This window comes from Amblyomma maculatum, chromosome 4 (assembly GCF_055883805.1).
Source record: "Amblyomma maculatum isolate TAMU_Amacu chromosome 4, ASM5588380v1, whole genome shotgun sequence".
In the NCBI taxonomy this organism is placed as follows: domain Eukaryota; kingdom Metazoa; phylum Arthropoda; class Arachnida; order Ixodida; family Ixodidae; genus Amblyomma; species Amblyomma maculatum.
In genome coordinates this window covers 3,332,648-3,350,673 of record NC_139347.1, presented here as the reverse complement: position 1 = coordinate 3,350,673, position 18,026 = coordinate 3,332,648, and the positions used below count along the sequence as shown (strand labels likewise).

Genomic DNA, 18,026 nt, shown 5'->3' with positions numbered 1-18,026 from the left:
GAAAGGCCGCACGTCGGGGCTGCCTAATGAGCAACCCTCGCAATTTCAAGAAAGAGGAGAGAAGACGCGCTGTACAAACAAAGGCACTCACTGTACAATATTTACAATATAAGAAGCAAGAACGGAAACAGAAGAAAACGAAAAAATGGAAAAAGAGACACAAAAAAATAAAATAAAAATAAAGCGCAAAGGCTGTAATTGAGCGAGCCAGAAAAGGGGGAGACCAGCCTTGCTTCCGGGTGGGGTTTGACGAGCAAGCTCGCTCGGTGAGGCGGTATGCCTTCGGTTGCGAAAAAGGCTCGCCGTCCGGCAACAATCACACAGGTGATCGTCGCCTCACCTTGTACCGGTGCGGGGCACGGCTGCGTTCCACCGCATCGGGTGTGCCGTTGCGCTTGCTTGTGGTGACAATGGGAACCATCGCAAGCTCGTCAGACCATTACGCATAGGCCTTCAGGTCTGCAATTTGGGCACGGCTGGCATTTCCCGTAGGGGGATTCTCCAGCAATGAGCCCCTGCTTGGTACTGAGGAAATGCCCCTTGGAATCGCAGGTGGCCATCTGCCACGAACGCACACTATCAGTTTGTTTCGTCATGCCTGGTTGCTTGCCACCCCTCGACTTCTCCATTTGACAGACATGGCAGGAACGGCAACAGAGGAAAATGTCGCACATCATGCCGGGCTGCAATCACCCATAGACTCAGTTTCTTAAAACCTTGGAGCCACTCAGATGACAAGCCAATGGATTGTCGTGAGAGAAACACAACAGAGCGCCGCTCAGACATTGGGGAAAAACCACTTCAAATGGTTCATGGACTCATCATCCGTGGCTATGTATTTCAGCGCGAGCCCGTCATGGCCCAGCAAATATGAATCCCCGGGGACTCCGCGACACACGCTGGCTCGTGCCCCCCTGCGCCCGCTCAATACAAGTAGCGTAACGGCGCTGCGCCCGCTGCAATACAAGCAGCGTAACGGCGCTTCGTCTCCCAGAGACCGTCGCTGACATGGCGACAAAACGGGTCATTTTGCTGGACCGTCGTAGCTCTTCATGGCTGAAAACAATCCCAGTCATCCCAAAGGAGAGCCTGGTTTCGTCTCTCCGCAGGCTCGCAGCAAAACTTCCGCTGGCATCGGCATCTCAGATGTGCGCACAACTAGCTTTCACCCTCGCCTGCTTTGCGAAGCGCTGCTTACCCGTGGGGGAACCCGACAGCGGGCGTCCCCTCCGTGCCGATCTGCAGCTCGTCCGCTGTTTCGCCTGCCGGCGTAAAGACGCCGCCGCGGGCGAGTGGGGCACGGGATAGCGCGTCATCTACCACGTTCGTTCTCCCCTGTAGATACTGCACTGAAAAGTCTAAATGCTGTACCAGGACAGAATGGCGCGCCAGCCGGCTCGCAAGTTCACGGAGCCGCATAGCCAACTGAGCGCCCTGTCGGCGCGGTTTCCTGAGGGAGCCCGGCCGACGCCTCGCCGTTGCTTGAACAGAAATGACTGCTAGCGGGGTACGGGTGCTATTGTGCGGAGATGCCGTCAGCGGTGGCGTCGCGCACATTGCTTCCGCAACGGCGTAAAGCTGAAATAGCGAAGGCTTATGGTCAACGGTCGCACCGCAGGGTGGTCCGAAGAACCATGTAGCGTGTTTCAGTACCTTTGCCGAGTGCCGCGCAAGGGGCGACAGGCATGGCGCATGAGCTTGAGAGTCAAGGCGACCGGCTCGGCCGATGTGCTGTACAACGACTCATGGAGCCAGGGACAATTCACGTAGGGCGCCAGTTGTGGTTTCTACGTGGGCAGAGGCCACAAACCACCGTTGATTCGAGCGTCGCGCGAGCCGAAGCCCCGATCAGCCGTAACCACGCGCACAGTGAAACACCGCAGCGCGCACTCAATTTCCCCCGGGAGGAGAGCACTTCGCTGCAAGGACACAAGCCTCCAAGTTCACAAAGGAAACGTTTATTGAAACGCCATCCTCCAGCGGCACGCGCGCACACACACACACACACACACACACACACACACACACACACACACACACACACACACACACACACACACACACACACACACACACACACACACACACGCACACACACACACACGTACACACATACACATATATACAAGCGCACATACACACACATACTAAGTCCCCGTGACCCGGGAGCGCGCGAGGAGCAAGGCTCACCTGCGCGCACGAAGTGACACGGAGTGCGCGCCGCAAGCACAAAAGGGCGTGCTGTGATCTCTCTATCGCGGTGACCAAATGGTTCATTTGACAGAGAGTGGGCAACCACCGCAAGGTACGCCTGTCGCGGATCGTTGGATCACGATCGACAGGTTACAGCTGCGCTTTCAGGTACGACCCGGAGCAGACGAACTCGAGTACACACTGGTCTGCGCGGACAAAGGCCGGCAGACAAGAACAGTAGCGTACGCACCTTGCGATGTCTCGGAGGGGTCTCTCTCTTGCTCCGCTCGGACGGTCGCGCGTGCGCGGCCGTCGAATCGGTGCCGTGTTCCCGCCAAAAGGCGCCAATGAGAACAGCCACTGGGACACCAGGGCGGAGCTGTGGCCGAACGACAGTGACACGTCGTCCGAACCTCTCTCCGCCGCCTCAGGCGGGAGAAAGGGAACAAGAAGAACAACATGGCACGGGCGGCGGCCGCTCAAAGGGCAACCGCGGCAAGCCCGAATCCAACAAAATAAGCCGGACAATTTGTTCGCATCCAGAGGGCAACACTGAGTCAGTAGCGGCAAGCAGGCGATGACGGGGCTCGGGAGGTTCAGAAGACGGATCGCTCTGGTTCATGTAAATTACCTTGTCACGACCCAAAATGCTGGCTGATGCGGCAGACTGAAAACCCCAGCCTAAAATAACTGGGTGAGAGCACGGTGACATCACGGCAAATTGTACATGGTGGCGGACACCGTCAACAAAACATCACACAGTACACTTTGCAGAAAGCCGAATGATTGCACCTTTAGCTCCACGGAGTTCAGGTCTATCGTAAGGCGTTTTCACTTTTCGCAAGCGGGATCACAAGGGAGTATGTCACACAGAAACAGCGGCGCCCGTGTCAACCAAAGCCTCAACAGGTAAACCTTCAACCGAAACTAAAATCATATTGAAGGGACGTTGCGGAGAATTTTTGGGATGACCGAAGAGTGCAGTTTTCCTTCCTAAAACTACAGTGGTCAGTTTTCCGATAGGAGGAGGGTCGTACGGCACATGACAGATGGTAGGAGCGACCGGTTTTTCGGGGCAAGAAGTCACTGACACGAGCTCTTCTTTGACAATGCTACGCAAGCCGGCACTTGAAGGATGCGGCTCTAATGCAGGGCGGCAAATATTACCTTAAGCCGAGAGCTTTTCAGGAATTATTCCGCAAATAAGCGCACAGAGGTCAACGTCGGCAGTGAAACCAGAGAATTAAGCTGCAGGTGTATTGTGTGTAGTTCGTCAAAGCATTGACAAGTTGATATGATGGCGTCGATGGTGGTAGGGTTCTGCACGGCCAGGGCATTAAAGGCGAGTGGCCCAATACCTTTAAGGACATGCCGAACCCGCTCGGCCTCCTGCATGGTGTCAATTATGTGCCGACAAAGTGCAAGAACGTCTTCTATATAAGAGGTATAGGTCTCATCAGACCGCTGAAGTCGGGCTTCTAGCTTCTTCTTAGCGGAATCCGTGCGAACAGTTGAAGCGCATAAAATCTCGCGTAACATTTGTTTAAAGGTAGCGCAGTCCGGAAACGTCGATTCATGGTTTAGGAACTACGCTTTGGCCACATCCGTCCAATAAAAGGACACATTAATTAATTGAAGAGAATCGTCCCACCGGTTTAAAGCACTGATCCGGTCATAGCTGTCCAGCCAGTCATCAACGTCGCTGCCGTGGAGACCGGCGAACATCTGCGGGTCTCGCTGATGGCTGCTGACAGTCCAAGTGGCAAAGGGAGCTTGGGTAGGGTTGGTAGTACACAGAAAAGCGGAGTGGCCCTCTTGGGTCATGACGATTGTGGTCGAGGTCAAACGGTGGCCAGAACGGAGCTCCAGGTGGATGCAGGTGACGAAGCAGCGGGGAAATCAAGGCGCACCTCCACCAGGCGTAAGGTAACGTGAAGGTCGGACTTGAGGGATCAAGTTTTATTGGAGACCTGAAGTCCAGGTCGCACACTGTAGCGATCCACACTCTGCGATGACGATGGGTAGCTATAAGAGAGAGCAAGTGACGATGTAGCAGCCCGTTCAGCCGTGTGAAAGATGAAGCGCCACACAGTGCTCACAATATTCTTGAATTCTGTTCTATCAGTTTAAAAAGGAAAGTATTGCTTCACGAGCATACAACCGCTCTCGCTACAGAGTCCCAGCAATCTACTATAATGAACGAGCGTGCAAACTATAGTGAATGTCATGCGCAAGCATGCCCTCTTCTGGGTGCAGGATCTATCGGAGGTGCTAATAATTTACACGGATCGTGCAAGCTTTTGCTTCATATGATTGATGTTTTTGGTGGCTGTGTCTTCATCGGCCTGGCTACAAATCTTCCTCTGCTTACTCCCAGAATTTCTATTGTACCGTTTTCTCCATGGCGTATGAGGTAGTAAGAGCGCTTCTTTCATTTAGCATCCAGCTGATATTGTCGGCCGTACAACTGCCATACGACTGCTATCAGTGGCGCTACTTAAAAACATAGTTTCGAACATGCCGTAAAGTCTTCTAACAAACGTTACCATTTATGAATGTGACGTACCGGTTTTATTTATTCCGTCACTACCACTGCAGCTCCAAAGATGCTTAGCTGCAGTTTATACGTTTTTGGTCGATGCCGATAAGCAATAATAGTTTCTGGTAATCTTTTACAGCGCTGGCCACATACGGCTGCTATTATACTAGAACATTCATTTTTATTTCTTAACGTTAAGTATTTTCACTGTTATTGAACTTCACTGCGAGTGATACAATTCAACAAACGTCAACGCGCTGATCAATCCAGACACTTAGAATGGCTTTTCTAAGAAACTACAGTGCATTTGATGCATGTGGTCGGAAAGAGTGCGCAAGCAGTAGTTGTTCCTTGAAAAACATAATCTATTAAAGAATTTCGGCCATATTTATATGAACAACCTTCCTTCATTTTTATTGAATTGTTAGGCTCAATCTCTAGCATACTTGTTCGAATTGGGAGCAAGCAGAAAATCCCGTATTTGTTCTTATTACTGCCGCTGGTTTAAAAGCCTCTAAATCAAATCGAAACGGTGCTGAGATAGCAGAGTAGGTTTTGGAAAGAAGAATCTCGTTAATGCTGCTACACTAAACACAATGCGCATAAAATTTATGCTATGATAACAGGATTAGTATCAAGAACCATTCAATGTTTTTCTACGCGTAAACAGATGTATTCTTTGAAAAGTGCTTAAATATGTACTAGCATGATGATCATGTCCGCCAAACTTTTCCTGCAGCTCTGTTCCGATAGGTGCTAAAACCACTGATGTAGTATTTTCATTCATACACATCTGGGTATAATTGGTCTGAGCTGAACTACTGGAAAAGGTTTTTCAACTTTACAGGGGGGGGGGGGGGTACAGTTTTCACAAAATGGTGGTATGCAGTATTTATGGGCTGGCTGAAGATTGCTCGCCTCGCATTTAATAATTTCTAACAGCCAGTCGGCCAGTGCTTTGACTTGAAGAAGTCAGACCGCACGGACATGTTCCGACATTTATTCGCAGAGCCTCTGGGAACACTGGCACCGCGCATGGTCGAGTCCCGGCGGTCGGCGCATGTGGAGCAGGGTGAGCTGGCGGTGCTGCCGTGCGTGGCACAAGGTCACCCATTGCCCCGGTACACATGGTTTCGAGCCGCGAGTACTGAGCAGACTGCGACCACTGAGACTCGTAAAGGGGAACGACTCGATGTAGTCAAACCCTCTGAAAGAGTATCTTATGGTGCGGGTGGCATGGTGCTGCTTTTACACGCGGTCCGAGTGGAGGACGCTGGCCGATACCTCTGCGTGGCCAACAACTCGGCGGGACAAGACAAGACCTTCACCGATGTTATCATTAACGGTGAGAAAAATATATTTCCTTGCCGGCATGTGTTCGAAGATTTTGAGTTCCTCAGCTCACACTAGGACTCTGCTTAAATTAATGATGCAGTTACAGATATTTAAGATGGTGAGCACACAAAGGTATACTGCCAGCGCTTTTTGATCAGCAATCAAACTTTGTCTCACAGAAAACGTTTAGCTTCTAAAGAGGTGGCAGTAGCAGACAACATGGTTACTGCATTTTCAAGTATGTCAATCCAGATTAATCCAAGAGCGTAAGCAGGCTGAGAGGGTTTACATTAACGGAACTTTTTAGAGTGACAGTACAGCAAACACATGTTCCTCGTGCTTGATCAAGCAAGAAACTTTTCAGAATACTGACGGCCGTAAAACCAGTAGTGTATGCTGAACATGCTGATGAACACAACGCATGCTGTTCTTTCCCGTCCTAGGCGCTTGCTCCACGTCCTCAAAGCAGTCGCATAGGGCCGGTTTTATTTTTTCGAATCACCGTTGCGCTCTAAGCACGCAGTAAATAAAGGGGACACTGCGGCTTCGTTTAGATTCGGATGCTCTGCTTTTTCCTACAAGCGGAATAGATATCTTGAAAGCGCTCACTACAGCTATCCGCAAAGCACCTGATTTCAAGGCAGGGATTAAAACTTTCCTTACATTTTTATCAGGGCTTACTATAGGTTGAATTGCGTAATAAGGACAAAAACTGTGTACAAGCTTCCAAAACGTACGTATCTATAAAGAAAGACAAATTGTTGAAAGTTTTAACTATCCACTGCATGTTGTACTACAATTAGACTAACACGTCCTGAGAGCACCAGCATATATATATATATATATATATATATATATATATATATATATATATATATATATATTGTCAGGCATGCGCACAGAAGAGGAGAAGGAAGTGCAAAAAGAGGCTCTCCGGAATAGAGGTAAAAGAAGAGGAAGCTCACAATCTGTTAGTTAGCACATCAGGCTAAGGTGCAGAATCACTCTGTAAAAAAAAGGTGCTGCAATGATCACCACGGATTCCTTTCTACCTCGTTCGGGCCGACGACTCGCTGGACTTCAACCTTTGACCACCACAATGATCCAAGACGGCGACGCATGGCAGCCAGGTCCAGCGGCACCCGCATGGCAGCATTACCGTGAGCCGCGGACCTTTTCTGGCAAGGCTGGCGAAGACGTGGATGAGTGGCTCACCAATTACCAGCGGGTGAGCAAGTACAATCGCTGGGATGCCACTGTAATGCTGGCAAATGTTTTTTTCTTGGACTCCACAGCCCTGACATGGTTTGAGAATCATGAAGCGTCCCTAACGAGGTGGGATCGTTTTGAAGAGGAGATTCGAAATTGTTTCGGGGATACCACGGCAAAACGGAAATGCGCTGAGCAGACTTTATTCCGGCGAGCCCAAGGGCCTGGTGAAACATGCTCAATGTACATAGAAGATAGTTTAACAAAACTTGAAGTTGGGCTAGATGGTGCTTCTTCTAGATGGGATCTTCAGTCAAAGTACATAGAAGAGGTCCTAAAACTCTGCAAAGCGGTGAATCCGAGCATGTCTGACGAAGACAGAGTTGGCCACCTCTTAAAGGGCATCTAGGTGGACGTATATAACTTTTTAATTACAAAAGAAAACTTCTGATCGCAGCCTGACTCCTCCTGCCCGCCGCTCCCGACGTTCGCCTTCTCCCCGCCGTTCTTCTCCGCCACCGTGAAACTAGCGTGTGCGGCCGATGGAGGTGCGGACACCAGGTCATCGATATTGCCAATTCCTCTACCGGTCGTTATGCTGAAGAACCGCTTGGAAGTGTTAGTGGATGTTGTTTGTGTTATGGCCTTAGTGGATACGGGTGCTACAGTTTCCGTGATGACCTTCGATTTTAAGAACCGTCTCGGCCGCAAAATTATGTTTGGTTGGGATAGAACTGTCATATTTCGAGGTGTAGGGGGAGAATCGTTGGTTCCGCTTGGTATTTGTTATGTAAATGTAGCGATGGCTGGACACGAGTTTAGAACTGAATTTACGGTCCTGCCTCGCTCTACGCACGACGTTATTCTAGGAGTTGACTGTTTACAGCAGTGTGGCGAAACTCTCGACTTCAACAGTGGCGAGATATTGCCGCGAAACCTTCAAACAGTATTTGTAGTTTTTCAACAGCCGCCGGCATACAGGCTTATCACTCTGATTCTGGACCACGTATCAGTTCCGTAATCTTTGTTTGTTAATGCTCGACGTCGCAGTCACACTTTTATCAGTTTTGTTGTAGCGAAAGATGCACCGAGATCTGTCTCGAAGGTTCCGGCCACTCGGGTGTCTTTCCACAATGTTCCAGCCCGTGCTGGTAGCTGTTTGCGACGTTATCTAGATTGTTCTGTGCAGCCTTTAAATTGAGCGTTGCCGAGTGTGACGGGCATTCTTTGTTCGACGATCGACGAGCACGTTTGTGTCTGTGCTTAGTTCTTTTGCGGGCGCAAGTCATCCCAAATAAAAAGTTTCTTTAGTGCAATCATCGACCCTTCATTTGTGTCGTCGACCTCGTCACCACTACGTGACATCTGGTGGAGGTGCTGCCTTTGATCCTTCAAGCGAAGCCCGAAGCTGTGTTCCTGTCGCCCTGGAAGACCAGCCTACAGGTCACCGAGCCAGCCGCCGACTTCAAGGCCTACAACCCGAACACGGTCTGCTGCTTGACCCCAGTCGATCTCGGAAGGCATCGACGCTGACAATGTCCCAGCCTACAGCACCGGTTATTTTCGTCCAACCCCGGGAGCCCCCCTGCTTCCATGGACTACCGGATGAAGATGCGGGAGATTGGATGGACCTTTTCGACCGTGTGGCAGATTTCAACGGCTGGAATGACGCCGCGAAACTTAGGCAAGTTTACTTTGTTCTTCAAGGACATGCCCGAATTTGGTTTGAAAATCACGAGACTTCTTTCAAGGATTGGGAGATATTCAAAGCACAGTTCTTGATGGCCTTTACAAGTTCTGTGAGAAAAGAAAGAGCTCAGGCCCTCCTCCAATCAAGAATTCAACTACCAAACGAGCCCGTGTTGGCCTACGTAGAGGAGATGAAACGCCTGTTTCGCCGCGCCGACCCTAACATGACCGAAGATGACAGAGTGAAATTCTTAATGCGAGGCGTTAAAGAGTCACTTTTTGCGGGGCTTGTCCGGAACCCGCCGAAAACTGTGGAAGAATTTGAGAGAAGCATCGACCATCGAGAAGACGTTGGATACCCGGATGCGCCATTACGAGCGACCACTTCAACCAAACTACTCATGCCACTACCCCAGCGCATCTGCAAGCGGAGAGAACCTTCGGGACCTAATCCGGGAAATCGTGCGAGAGGAGCTCCGCCGAATGTTGCCATCATCGCAACAACCCCAGGTGGCGACGCTCGCGGACGTCGTCCGTGAAGAAGTTCAGCAGGCGCTGGGCGTTCCTGAAGCGACGGCTGCGACTGTTCCAGCACAAGAAGCAACAGCGATGAACTACGCTGGTGCATTACGTCGCCCTCCGCCCCGACGTGATGACTTTCCCAGCCCTCGCCGCTACCGTCCTGTTCCTGAAAACCGCCCCTTGGCCCCCGCCCGCCAAGCCTACCAACGACCCTCAAACCCCAGGAAGTGCGACGCCTGGAGGACTGCAAACAACCGGCCATTATGCTTCCACTGCGGTGAGGCCGGCCACATTCTGCGCCACTGCCCGTACCGACGAATCGGTCTCCGCGGATTTGCAGTCGACGCTCCACGACCACGCCCAGGTGAACGACCACAAGAAATTGACAACTACCTGCGTAGCGGTGAGATTGCGCCACCAAGCCGTCGGTTCAGATCTCCATCGCCGTACAGGGCCCGCTTTGCGTCGCCTGGCCGTACCTATGATGAGAGTATGCGCGGAAGGTCCCCAAGCCCGCGCAGGGGAAACTAAACAGAGCAACCTTTGGAGGTGAGGTTGCTCAACGGCGAAAAGACGAAGATCCTCCGCCGCCGACGACCACTAACGACGACGCAACCATTTCATCGCCGCTCCACACGACGACATCGACGACATCGACGACAACACGACCAGAGTGCAAGCAGACACCGCCGCCCAGTGAAGTAACAACGGTATGCCCCGGCCATGACCTGAAGAAACGACGGAGCCGAGATCGGACACTAAGGCCCACGTGCAATGCGAGGACGCGAACAAGTGACCTTGAAGTTGATATCGACGGTCACAGAGTCACTGCCCTTGTTGACACCGGAGCTGACTATTCAGTCATCAGTGGACCGTTAGCCTCCCATCTCAGGAAAGTTACAACCGCTTGGAATGGTCCGCTGATTCGCACCGCAGGTGGTAACCTGATTACTCCGTCGGGACGGTGTACTGCAAGAATAACCGTAAATGGGCGTACTTACCCCACCAGCTTTGTGGTCTTGCAGCAGTGCTCCCGCGACGTGATTTTAGGCATGGGCTTCCTAAATGAAAATAGGGCTATCATCGACCTCCGATCCAAGCTCATCAAGCTCTCTGCAGACAAAGCCGTACCTGCTACGACGACTTCGACGCAACACTTCGCTCTAAACGTCCTCGACTGAGAATTGACCGTGCCGCCCCGATCAAGCGTCGCCGTCAGCGTAGGTAGCACAGACATTGAAACCGCTGAAGGCATCGTCGAAGGAAATATCCAATTGCTCTTGGAACGAGGTATCGGCATCGCAAGAGGCATCGCGAAATTCCGGAGAGGACAAGCTCAGGTGCTGGTAGCAAACTTCACTGAAGAATACCGGCATCTAAACAAGGGCACGACCATCGCTTTTCTCGACGAATTAGCGGACCTCAAAGACGTATTCGCCCTCCACGACCAGCCACTGGTAGAAGCACCGGACCAATTCCGTCAGCCCACATTTGACATCAACACAGTATTGACCCACAGCAGGAAAAACCAGATTCGCAGTCTTCTTCGAAACTACAGGGAGTGCTTCTCGTCATCATCGAAGGTACGACAAACACCACTGGCCAAGCACCGCATTATAACGGACGAACACGACCGACCTCTGCGCCAAAGCTGTTATCGTGTATCGCCGCGAGAACGGCAGGCCATTCGCGATCAAGTTGAGGAAATGCTGCGTGATGACGTAATCCAGCCGTCGAACAGCCCCTGGGCGGCACCAGTCGTTTTGGTCAAGAAGAAAGACAGCACACTTCGCTTCTGCGTTGATTACCGCCGCTTGAATAGCATAACGAAGAAGGATGTCTACCCGCTTCCCCGCATCGACGACACTCTCGACCGACTCTGCAATGCAAGGTACTTTTCATCGATGGACCTGAAGAGCGGATATTGGCAAATTGAGGTCGACGAAAGAGATCGCGAGAAGACCGCATTCATCACACCGGACGGCCTTTATGAGTTCAAGGTGATGCCATTTGGCTTCTGCTCCGCACCAGCCACGTTTCAACGAGTAATGGACACAGTCCTGGCACGGTTGAAGTGGCAAATTTGTTTGGTATATTTGGACGACGTTGTTGTCTTCTCGTCAAACTTTGAAGACCACCTAAAACGACTACAGACAGTGCTGGAAGCCATCAAGTCATCGGGACTAACGCTAAAAGCAGAGAAGTGTCACTTCGCCTACGAAGAACTCCGGTTCCTAGGTCACATCGTTAGCAAGGACGGTATTCGCCCAGACCCGGAGAAAACAGCTGCAATCGCACAATTCCCACCGCCTGCCGACAAGAAAGCTGTGCGCTGATTCCTTGGGCTGTGCGCTTATTATCGACGATTTGTCAGAAACTTTTCGCGGATCGCCGAACCGTTGACGCAGCTTACAAAGGCTGACGTACCTTTTAAATGGGAAGCGCCGCAAGGAGAAGCCTTCGACGAACTCAAGCGCCGCCTGCAATGCCCTCCCGTACTTGGCCACTTTGATGAAAACGCCGAGACCGAAATTCACACCGACGCGAGCAGTGTGGGCCTAGGAGCCGTTCTCGTCCAGAAGATTGCCGGACAGGAGAAAGTAATCGCCTATGCTAGCAGGTCACTCACAAAAGCCGAAGTCAATTACTCGACGACCGAGAAGGAGTGCCTTGCAATCATCTGGGCCACTTCTAAGTTTCGTCCATACCTATACGGCCGACCATTCAAGGTGGTAAGCGACCATCACGCACTCTGCTGGCTGGCTAATTTGAAAGATCCTTCCGGCCGCCTTGCCAGATGGAGCCTACGACATCAAGAATTTGACATGACTGTAGTCTATAAGTCGGGCCGAAAGCATTCCGACGCAGACTGCTTATCCCGCGCTCCCGTCGATGCTCCCCCGAAGGACGATGACGACGACGCCTTTTTGGGACCGGTAAGCGCCAGCAGTTTCGCAGAACAACAGCGATCAGACCCTGAGCTGAAAGCGCTAGCCGATTATTTGGAAGGAAAGACCGCTTCCCCTCCTGGTGTGTTCAGGCGACATTTATCATCCGTCACGTTAAGCAATGGCCTCCTCGTGAAGAAGAACTTCGCACCCAGCAAGGCCGCGCAGCTTCTCGTAGTGCCTAAAACCCTTCGGCAAGAAATTCTTCAGGCGTTGCACGATGAGCCCACAGCAGGCCACCTCGGATTTGCGCGCACGTTGCGTCGAATCCAAGAGAAGTATTACTGGCCGCGACTGCCTGCCGAAGTTGCCCACTACGTGAAGACGTGTCGTGAGTGCCAACGACGCAAGACGCCGCCGATCAGACCAGCAGGACTACTAAACCCGATTCCGCCCCCAATCCCGCCCTTTCAACAAATTGGGATGGATCTCCTCGGCCCCTTTCCATCTTCGTCTATGGGTAACAAGTGGGTCATCGTGGCCACTGACTACCTTACCCGTTACGCCGAAGCAAGAGCACTACCAAATGGTACCGCGGCAGAAGTCGCCAAATTTTTTGTCGAACAAATTCTCTTGCGACACGGCGCCCCAGAAGTGCTCATCACGGACACGGGAACGGCGTTTACGGCAGAGTTCACGCAAGCCATCCTGGAATACAGTCACACAAGCCATCGACGAACAACTGCGTACCATCCCCAGACCAATGGCCTTACGGAGCGCCTGAACAAAACGATCGCGGACATGATCGCTATGTACGTCGACGCTGAACACAAGACCTGGGACGCCATCTTGCCCTACGTGATCTTCGCGTATAACACGGCAGTCCAGGAGACGACTAGAGCGACCCCGTTTAAGCTTGTGTACGGCAGGGAGCCCACGACGACGCTCGACGCAATGCTGCCGCACGTAACCAACGAGGACAACCTTGACGTCGCCGCCTACCTGCAGCGTGCAGAGGAAGCTCGACGACTCGCACAGCTGCGTGTTAAAGACCAACAGCGCACCGACAGCCGACGATACAATTTACGACGACGCCACGCAGAGTACAATCCAGGAGACCAAGTGTGGGTTTGGACACCAATTCGCCGTCGGGGATTAAGTGAAAAGTTGTTGCGTCGATACTTTGGACCATACAAAATCCTTCGCCGCGTCGGACCACTGGACTATGAAGTCATTCCCGACGGAACGTCAGCATCACAACGGCGACGCGCACGCCCAGAAATTGTACATGTTGTACGACTGAAGCCATATTACGCGCGTTAAAGAATCTGTGGTGTTTAAACTTTGCAGTGTTTATGTTTAAGTTTCTTTGTTTTGGAACATCGAGGCGATGTTTTTTTAAGGGCGGAGTAATGCCGCGAAACCTTCAAACAGTATTTGTTGTTTTTCAACAGCCGCCGGCATACAGGCTTATCACTCTGATTCTGGACCGCGTATCAGTTCCGTAATCTTTGTTTGTTAATGCTCGACGTCGCAGTCACACTTTTATCAGTTTTGTTGTAGCGAAAGATGCACCGAGATCTGTCTCGAAGGTTCCGGCCACTCGGGTGTCTTTCCACAATGTTCCAGCCCGTGCTGGTAGCTGTTTGCGACGTTATCTAGATTGTTCTGTGCAGCCTTTAAATTGAGCGTTGCCGAGTGTGACGGGCATTCTTTGTTCGACGATCGACGAGCACGTTTGTGTCTATCGCCGCTGCCGAGTTGCTTAGTTCTTTTGCGGGCGCAAGTCAGCCCAAATAAAAAGTTTCTTTAGTGCAATCATCGACCCTTCATTTGTGTCGTCGACCTCGTCACCACTACGTGACAATATCAATAAGCCCCAGCCTTCGATCGGCCCTCACAGAAGAATCGCCGCGGGCGGTCCAAGTGTTTTCTGTCTTCGAGGATACCGTCGTTCCGGCTGTGTCCGCCATCTTCGTCCTAGTTGTGTCTTCGGGTGCGGTTCCCAATGCCTTCAACGCTCTGGTGGAACCAGATTCCCTTTCCGGTGCCAAAAAGAGTGTGTTGGTGCCCCGCAGCGTTGTTCGAGTGAACGAGGGCCGTGCCACGCTTTGGACTGTCAACCATACCAATGAACCTGCTGTATTGCCGCGTGGTTTGAAACTCGCCGACTTTGAAGAACGCCTTTCTATACACATCGCCGCGTTCAGTGACGGCGCTGCTCGTTCAACTAGACGTCCCGATCATGCTGATTCCCAGTTTCAGTCTATGATAAATGAATCGCTACCCACCAACGACCGCCGAATATTGATGGAGGTTCTTATGAAACATGCGGACGTGTTTGACTTTGCTCGAGATCAGCCACCACTGATTCCACCTTCCCGCACCCATCACATGATCGACACTGGATCTGCACACCCGATTAGACAGACACCATACCGTGTTTCACCTTCAGAACGTAATATAAATGACGAACAGGTCCGTGATATGACGCAAAGAGGAATCATTCAGGAATCATCTAGCCCATGGGCCGCCCCTGTGATTCTCGTGAGAAAGAACGATGGCACATGGCAATTTTGTGTCGACTATCGCCGCCTCAATACTGTCACCAAGAAGGATGTTTACCCGCTCCCGCGTGTTGATGATGCCATTGACTGCCTCCATTCAGCTTCCTACTTTTCATCTGTTGATTTACGGTCCGGATACTGGCAGATACCGATGCACCTGAAGGACAAGGAGAAGACGGCATTCGTGACTCCCTATGGGTTATATGAATTTAACGTGATGCCTTTCGGCCTATGCAACGCTCCGGCTACCTTTGAACGATTTATGGACACTCTTTCGCGTGGACTGAAGTGGAAAATTTGCATGTGTTACCTAGATGACGTAGTGATTTTCGGGAGGACCTTCGCCGAGCATAACAGCCGTTTAGCTGTGGGCCTTAACTGCATGGAGAAAGCGGGTCTCGTGCTGAACTCTAAGAAGTGCCGCTTCGGTGAACGCCAGATCTTTTTGCTTGGGCATTTGGTTGAGAAAGACGGTCTTAGGCCTGACGCACAGAAGATTGAAGCTCTCAGCTGCCTCAAAGAGCCCAGGTCTGTGAAAGAACTCAGGAGCTTCGTGGGACTTTGCTCTTACTTTCGACGCTTCATCCCTAAGTTTGCTAACGTAGCCTACCCCCTCACATGCCTCTTGCAGAAAGATATTACAATTCAAATGGACTCCTGAATGTGATTCCGCGTTTCGCCAGCTCAAGTTTCTTCTTACCTCGCGGCCCATACTGCGTCATTTCAGCCGGACAGCTCCCACTAAACTCCCCACTGACGCAAGTGGCATCGGCGTGGGTGCTGTGCTCATACAACGGCATGACGGAAACCAACACGTTGTCGCTTACGCATGTCGCACCCTTAGCAAGTCTGAACGCAACTCTAACCTGACGGAGCAAAAGTGCCTCGCCATCGTTTTTGGCGTATAGCGGTTTCGCTCGTACCTTTATGGACGTTCCTTTACAGTCATCACCGATCATCATTCGCTTTGCTGGCTGGTGAATCTACGCGATCCCTGCGGTCGGTTAGCCCGCTGGACAATACGCCTTCAGGAGTTCAACTTTACAGTGTCGTACAAAACTGGCCGCCAACACGCTGACGCTGACTGCCTCTCGCGGCTGCCTCTCGCAACTACCCTCTGCGATGACAACTTTGAAGACTATCTTGCCGCAGTTTCCGTACAATTTCCAGATCTTGCCACTTTCCAGCAAAAACAACGAAAAGATCAAGACTTGGTATCACGTTTTGAAAAAGCTCGTGATCCGGCATTTGCGAACCCTTTCTGCATTCGCGATGGTTTGCTGTATCGAAAAAATTACTCGTCTGGCGGTGCACGCTTTCTGCTAGTCGTTCCGGCTAGCCTCTACTCCTCTGTTCTACACTCTATGCACGATGACGTTACAGCTGGGCACTTGGGGTTTGCCAGGACTCTTACGCGCATTAAGGAACGTTTCTACTGGCCAAATATGCGTCGAACGACTCAGCGTTACGTGAACTCCTGCGTGCAGTGCCAGCGGTTCAAGCTCACCACGACTTCTCCGCCGGGCCACTTACATCCGGTGACACCACCGACCACACCATATGAGCAAGTGGGTGTTGACCTCATCGGCCCGTTTCCCCGCTCGTCCAAAGGCAATCGCTGGGTCATCGTGTGCGTTGATCATCTCATGCATTACTGTGAAACTGCCGCCACCCCTTCCGCCACCGCCGCTGACATCTCGTTCTTTCTTCTTCACGCTGTCGTCCTACGTCATGGGCCTCCTCGTGTAATTATCAGTGACCGAGGCCGCCAGTTTACGGCAGATGTTGTGGAACAGCTTCTGCGCTATTGTACTTGCCAGTTGCGTCACTCTACGCCGTACCATCCCCAGACAAATGGCCTCGTCGAACGTACAAACCGGACACTGACGAACATGCTTGCGATGTATGTTGACTCGGGGCACAAGAACTGGAATGACGTGCTTCCTTTCATTACTTACGCCTATAACACCTCGAAGCATGAGACAACTTCTTATAGTCCATTTTTCCTCCTCTACGCCCGCCCGCCTCGACGTTCTCTTGACTCCATTTTGCCGTTCTCTCTCGACACCGAGCCGTCTGTTTCGAGCACCCTCTGCCGCGCTGAAGAGGCTCGTCGGGTCGCCCGATTACGCACTCTGGCCTCGCAGGACCGCTCTAAGCAGCGCTACGATCGTCGGCATCAGGATGTCTCCTACCTTCCCGGCGACTTAGTGTGGCTCTGGACACCTCTCCGCAAGCGTAGTTTGTCCCAGAAGCTGTTGTCGCACTACACAGGCCCATTTATTGTGCTCAAACGCATCAATGAGTTGAATTACGTCATGTCTCGCCAATGTTCCCACGGTCGCCCCTCGCGGAAAACACAGGTAGTTCATGTCGCAAGAATGAAGAGCTACCACTCTTGCTCGGGACTCTGACTGACAGCCCAGGGGCTTCGTCTTCGAAGGGGGAAATGTCAGGCATGCGCACAGAAGACGAGAAGGAAGTGCAAAAAGAGGCTCCCCGAAATAGAGGTAAAAGAAGAGGAAGCTCACCATCTGTTAGCACATCAGGCTAAGGTGCAGAATCACTCCGTAAATAAACCTTAACAATATGCAGAAGACTAAGGTAATGTTCAACAGCCTCGGGAAGGAACAGCAGTTTACATTAGGTAGCGAAATACTGGAAATAGTAGGCGAATATGTCTACTTAGGACAGATAGTAACCGCAGATCCGGACCATGAAAAGGAAATATCAAGAAGAATAAGATTGGGATGGAGCGCATTTGGCAAGCACTCGCAGATTATGACTAGCAGCTTACCGGTATCGCTCAAGAGGAAAGTATACAACAGTTGCATCTTGCCTGTACTCACCTATGGGGCTGAAACGTGGAGGCTAACCAAGAGAGTTCTACTTAAGTTGAGGACAACCCAGAGGGCTATGGAACGAAAAATGGTAGGGGTAACATTAAGAGATAGAAAGCGTGCAGAGTGGGTCAGAGAAATAACTCAAGTTACCGACATTCTAGTGGAAATTAAGAAGAAGAAATGGACATGGGCAGGACATGTAGTGCGAAGAGAGGATAACCGATGGTCGCTTAGGGTAACA

General features: G+C 51.4%; 1 protein-coding gene across 1 annotated transcript in view; it reads left to right on the top strand.

The window, feature by feature from the left end:
• Window positions 1-18,026, top strand: part of LOC146190218 (cell adhesion molecule Dscam1-like) — a 175,672-nt gene that overhangs the window by 31,254 nt on the left and 126,392 nt on the right. Inside the window, exon 3 of the mRNA XM_084600681.1 lies at window positions 5,742-6,077. Coding sequence (XP_084456807.1) covers window positions 5,742-6,077 — 336 coding nt within the window. The remainder of the gene's footprint in view (window positions 1-5,741; window positions 6,078-18,026) is intronic.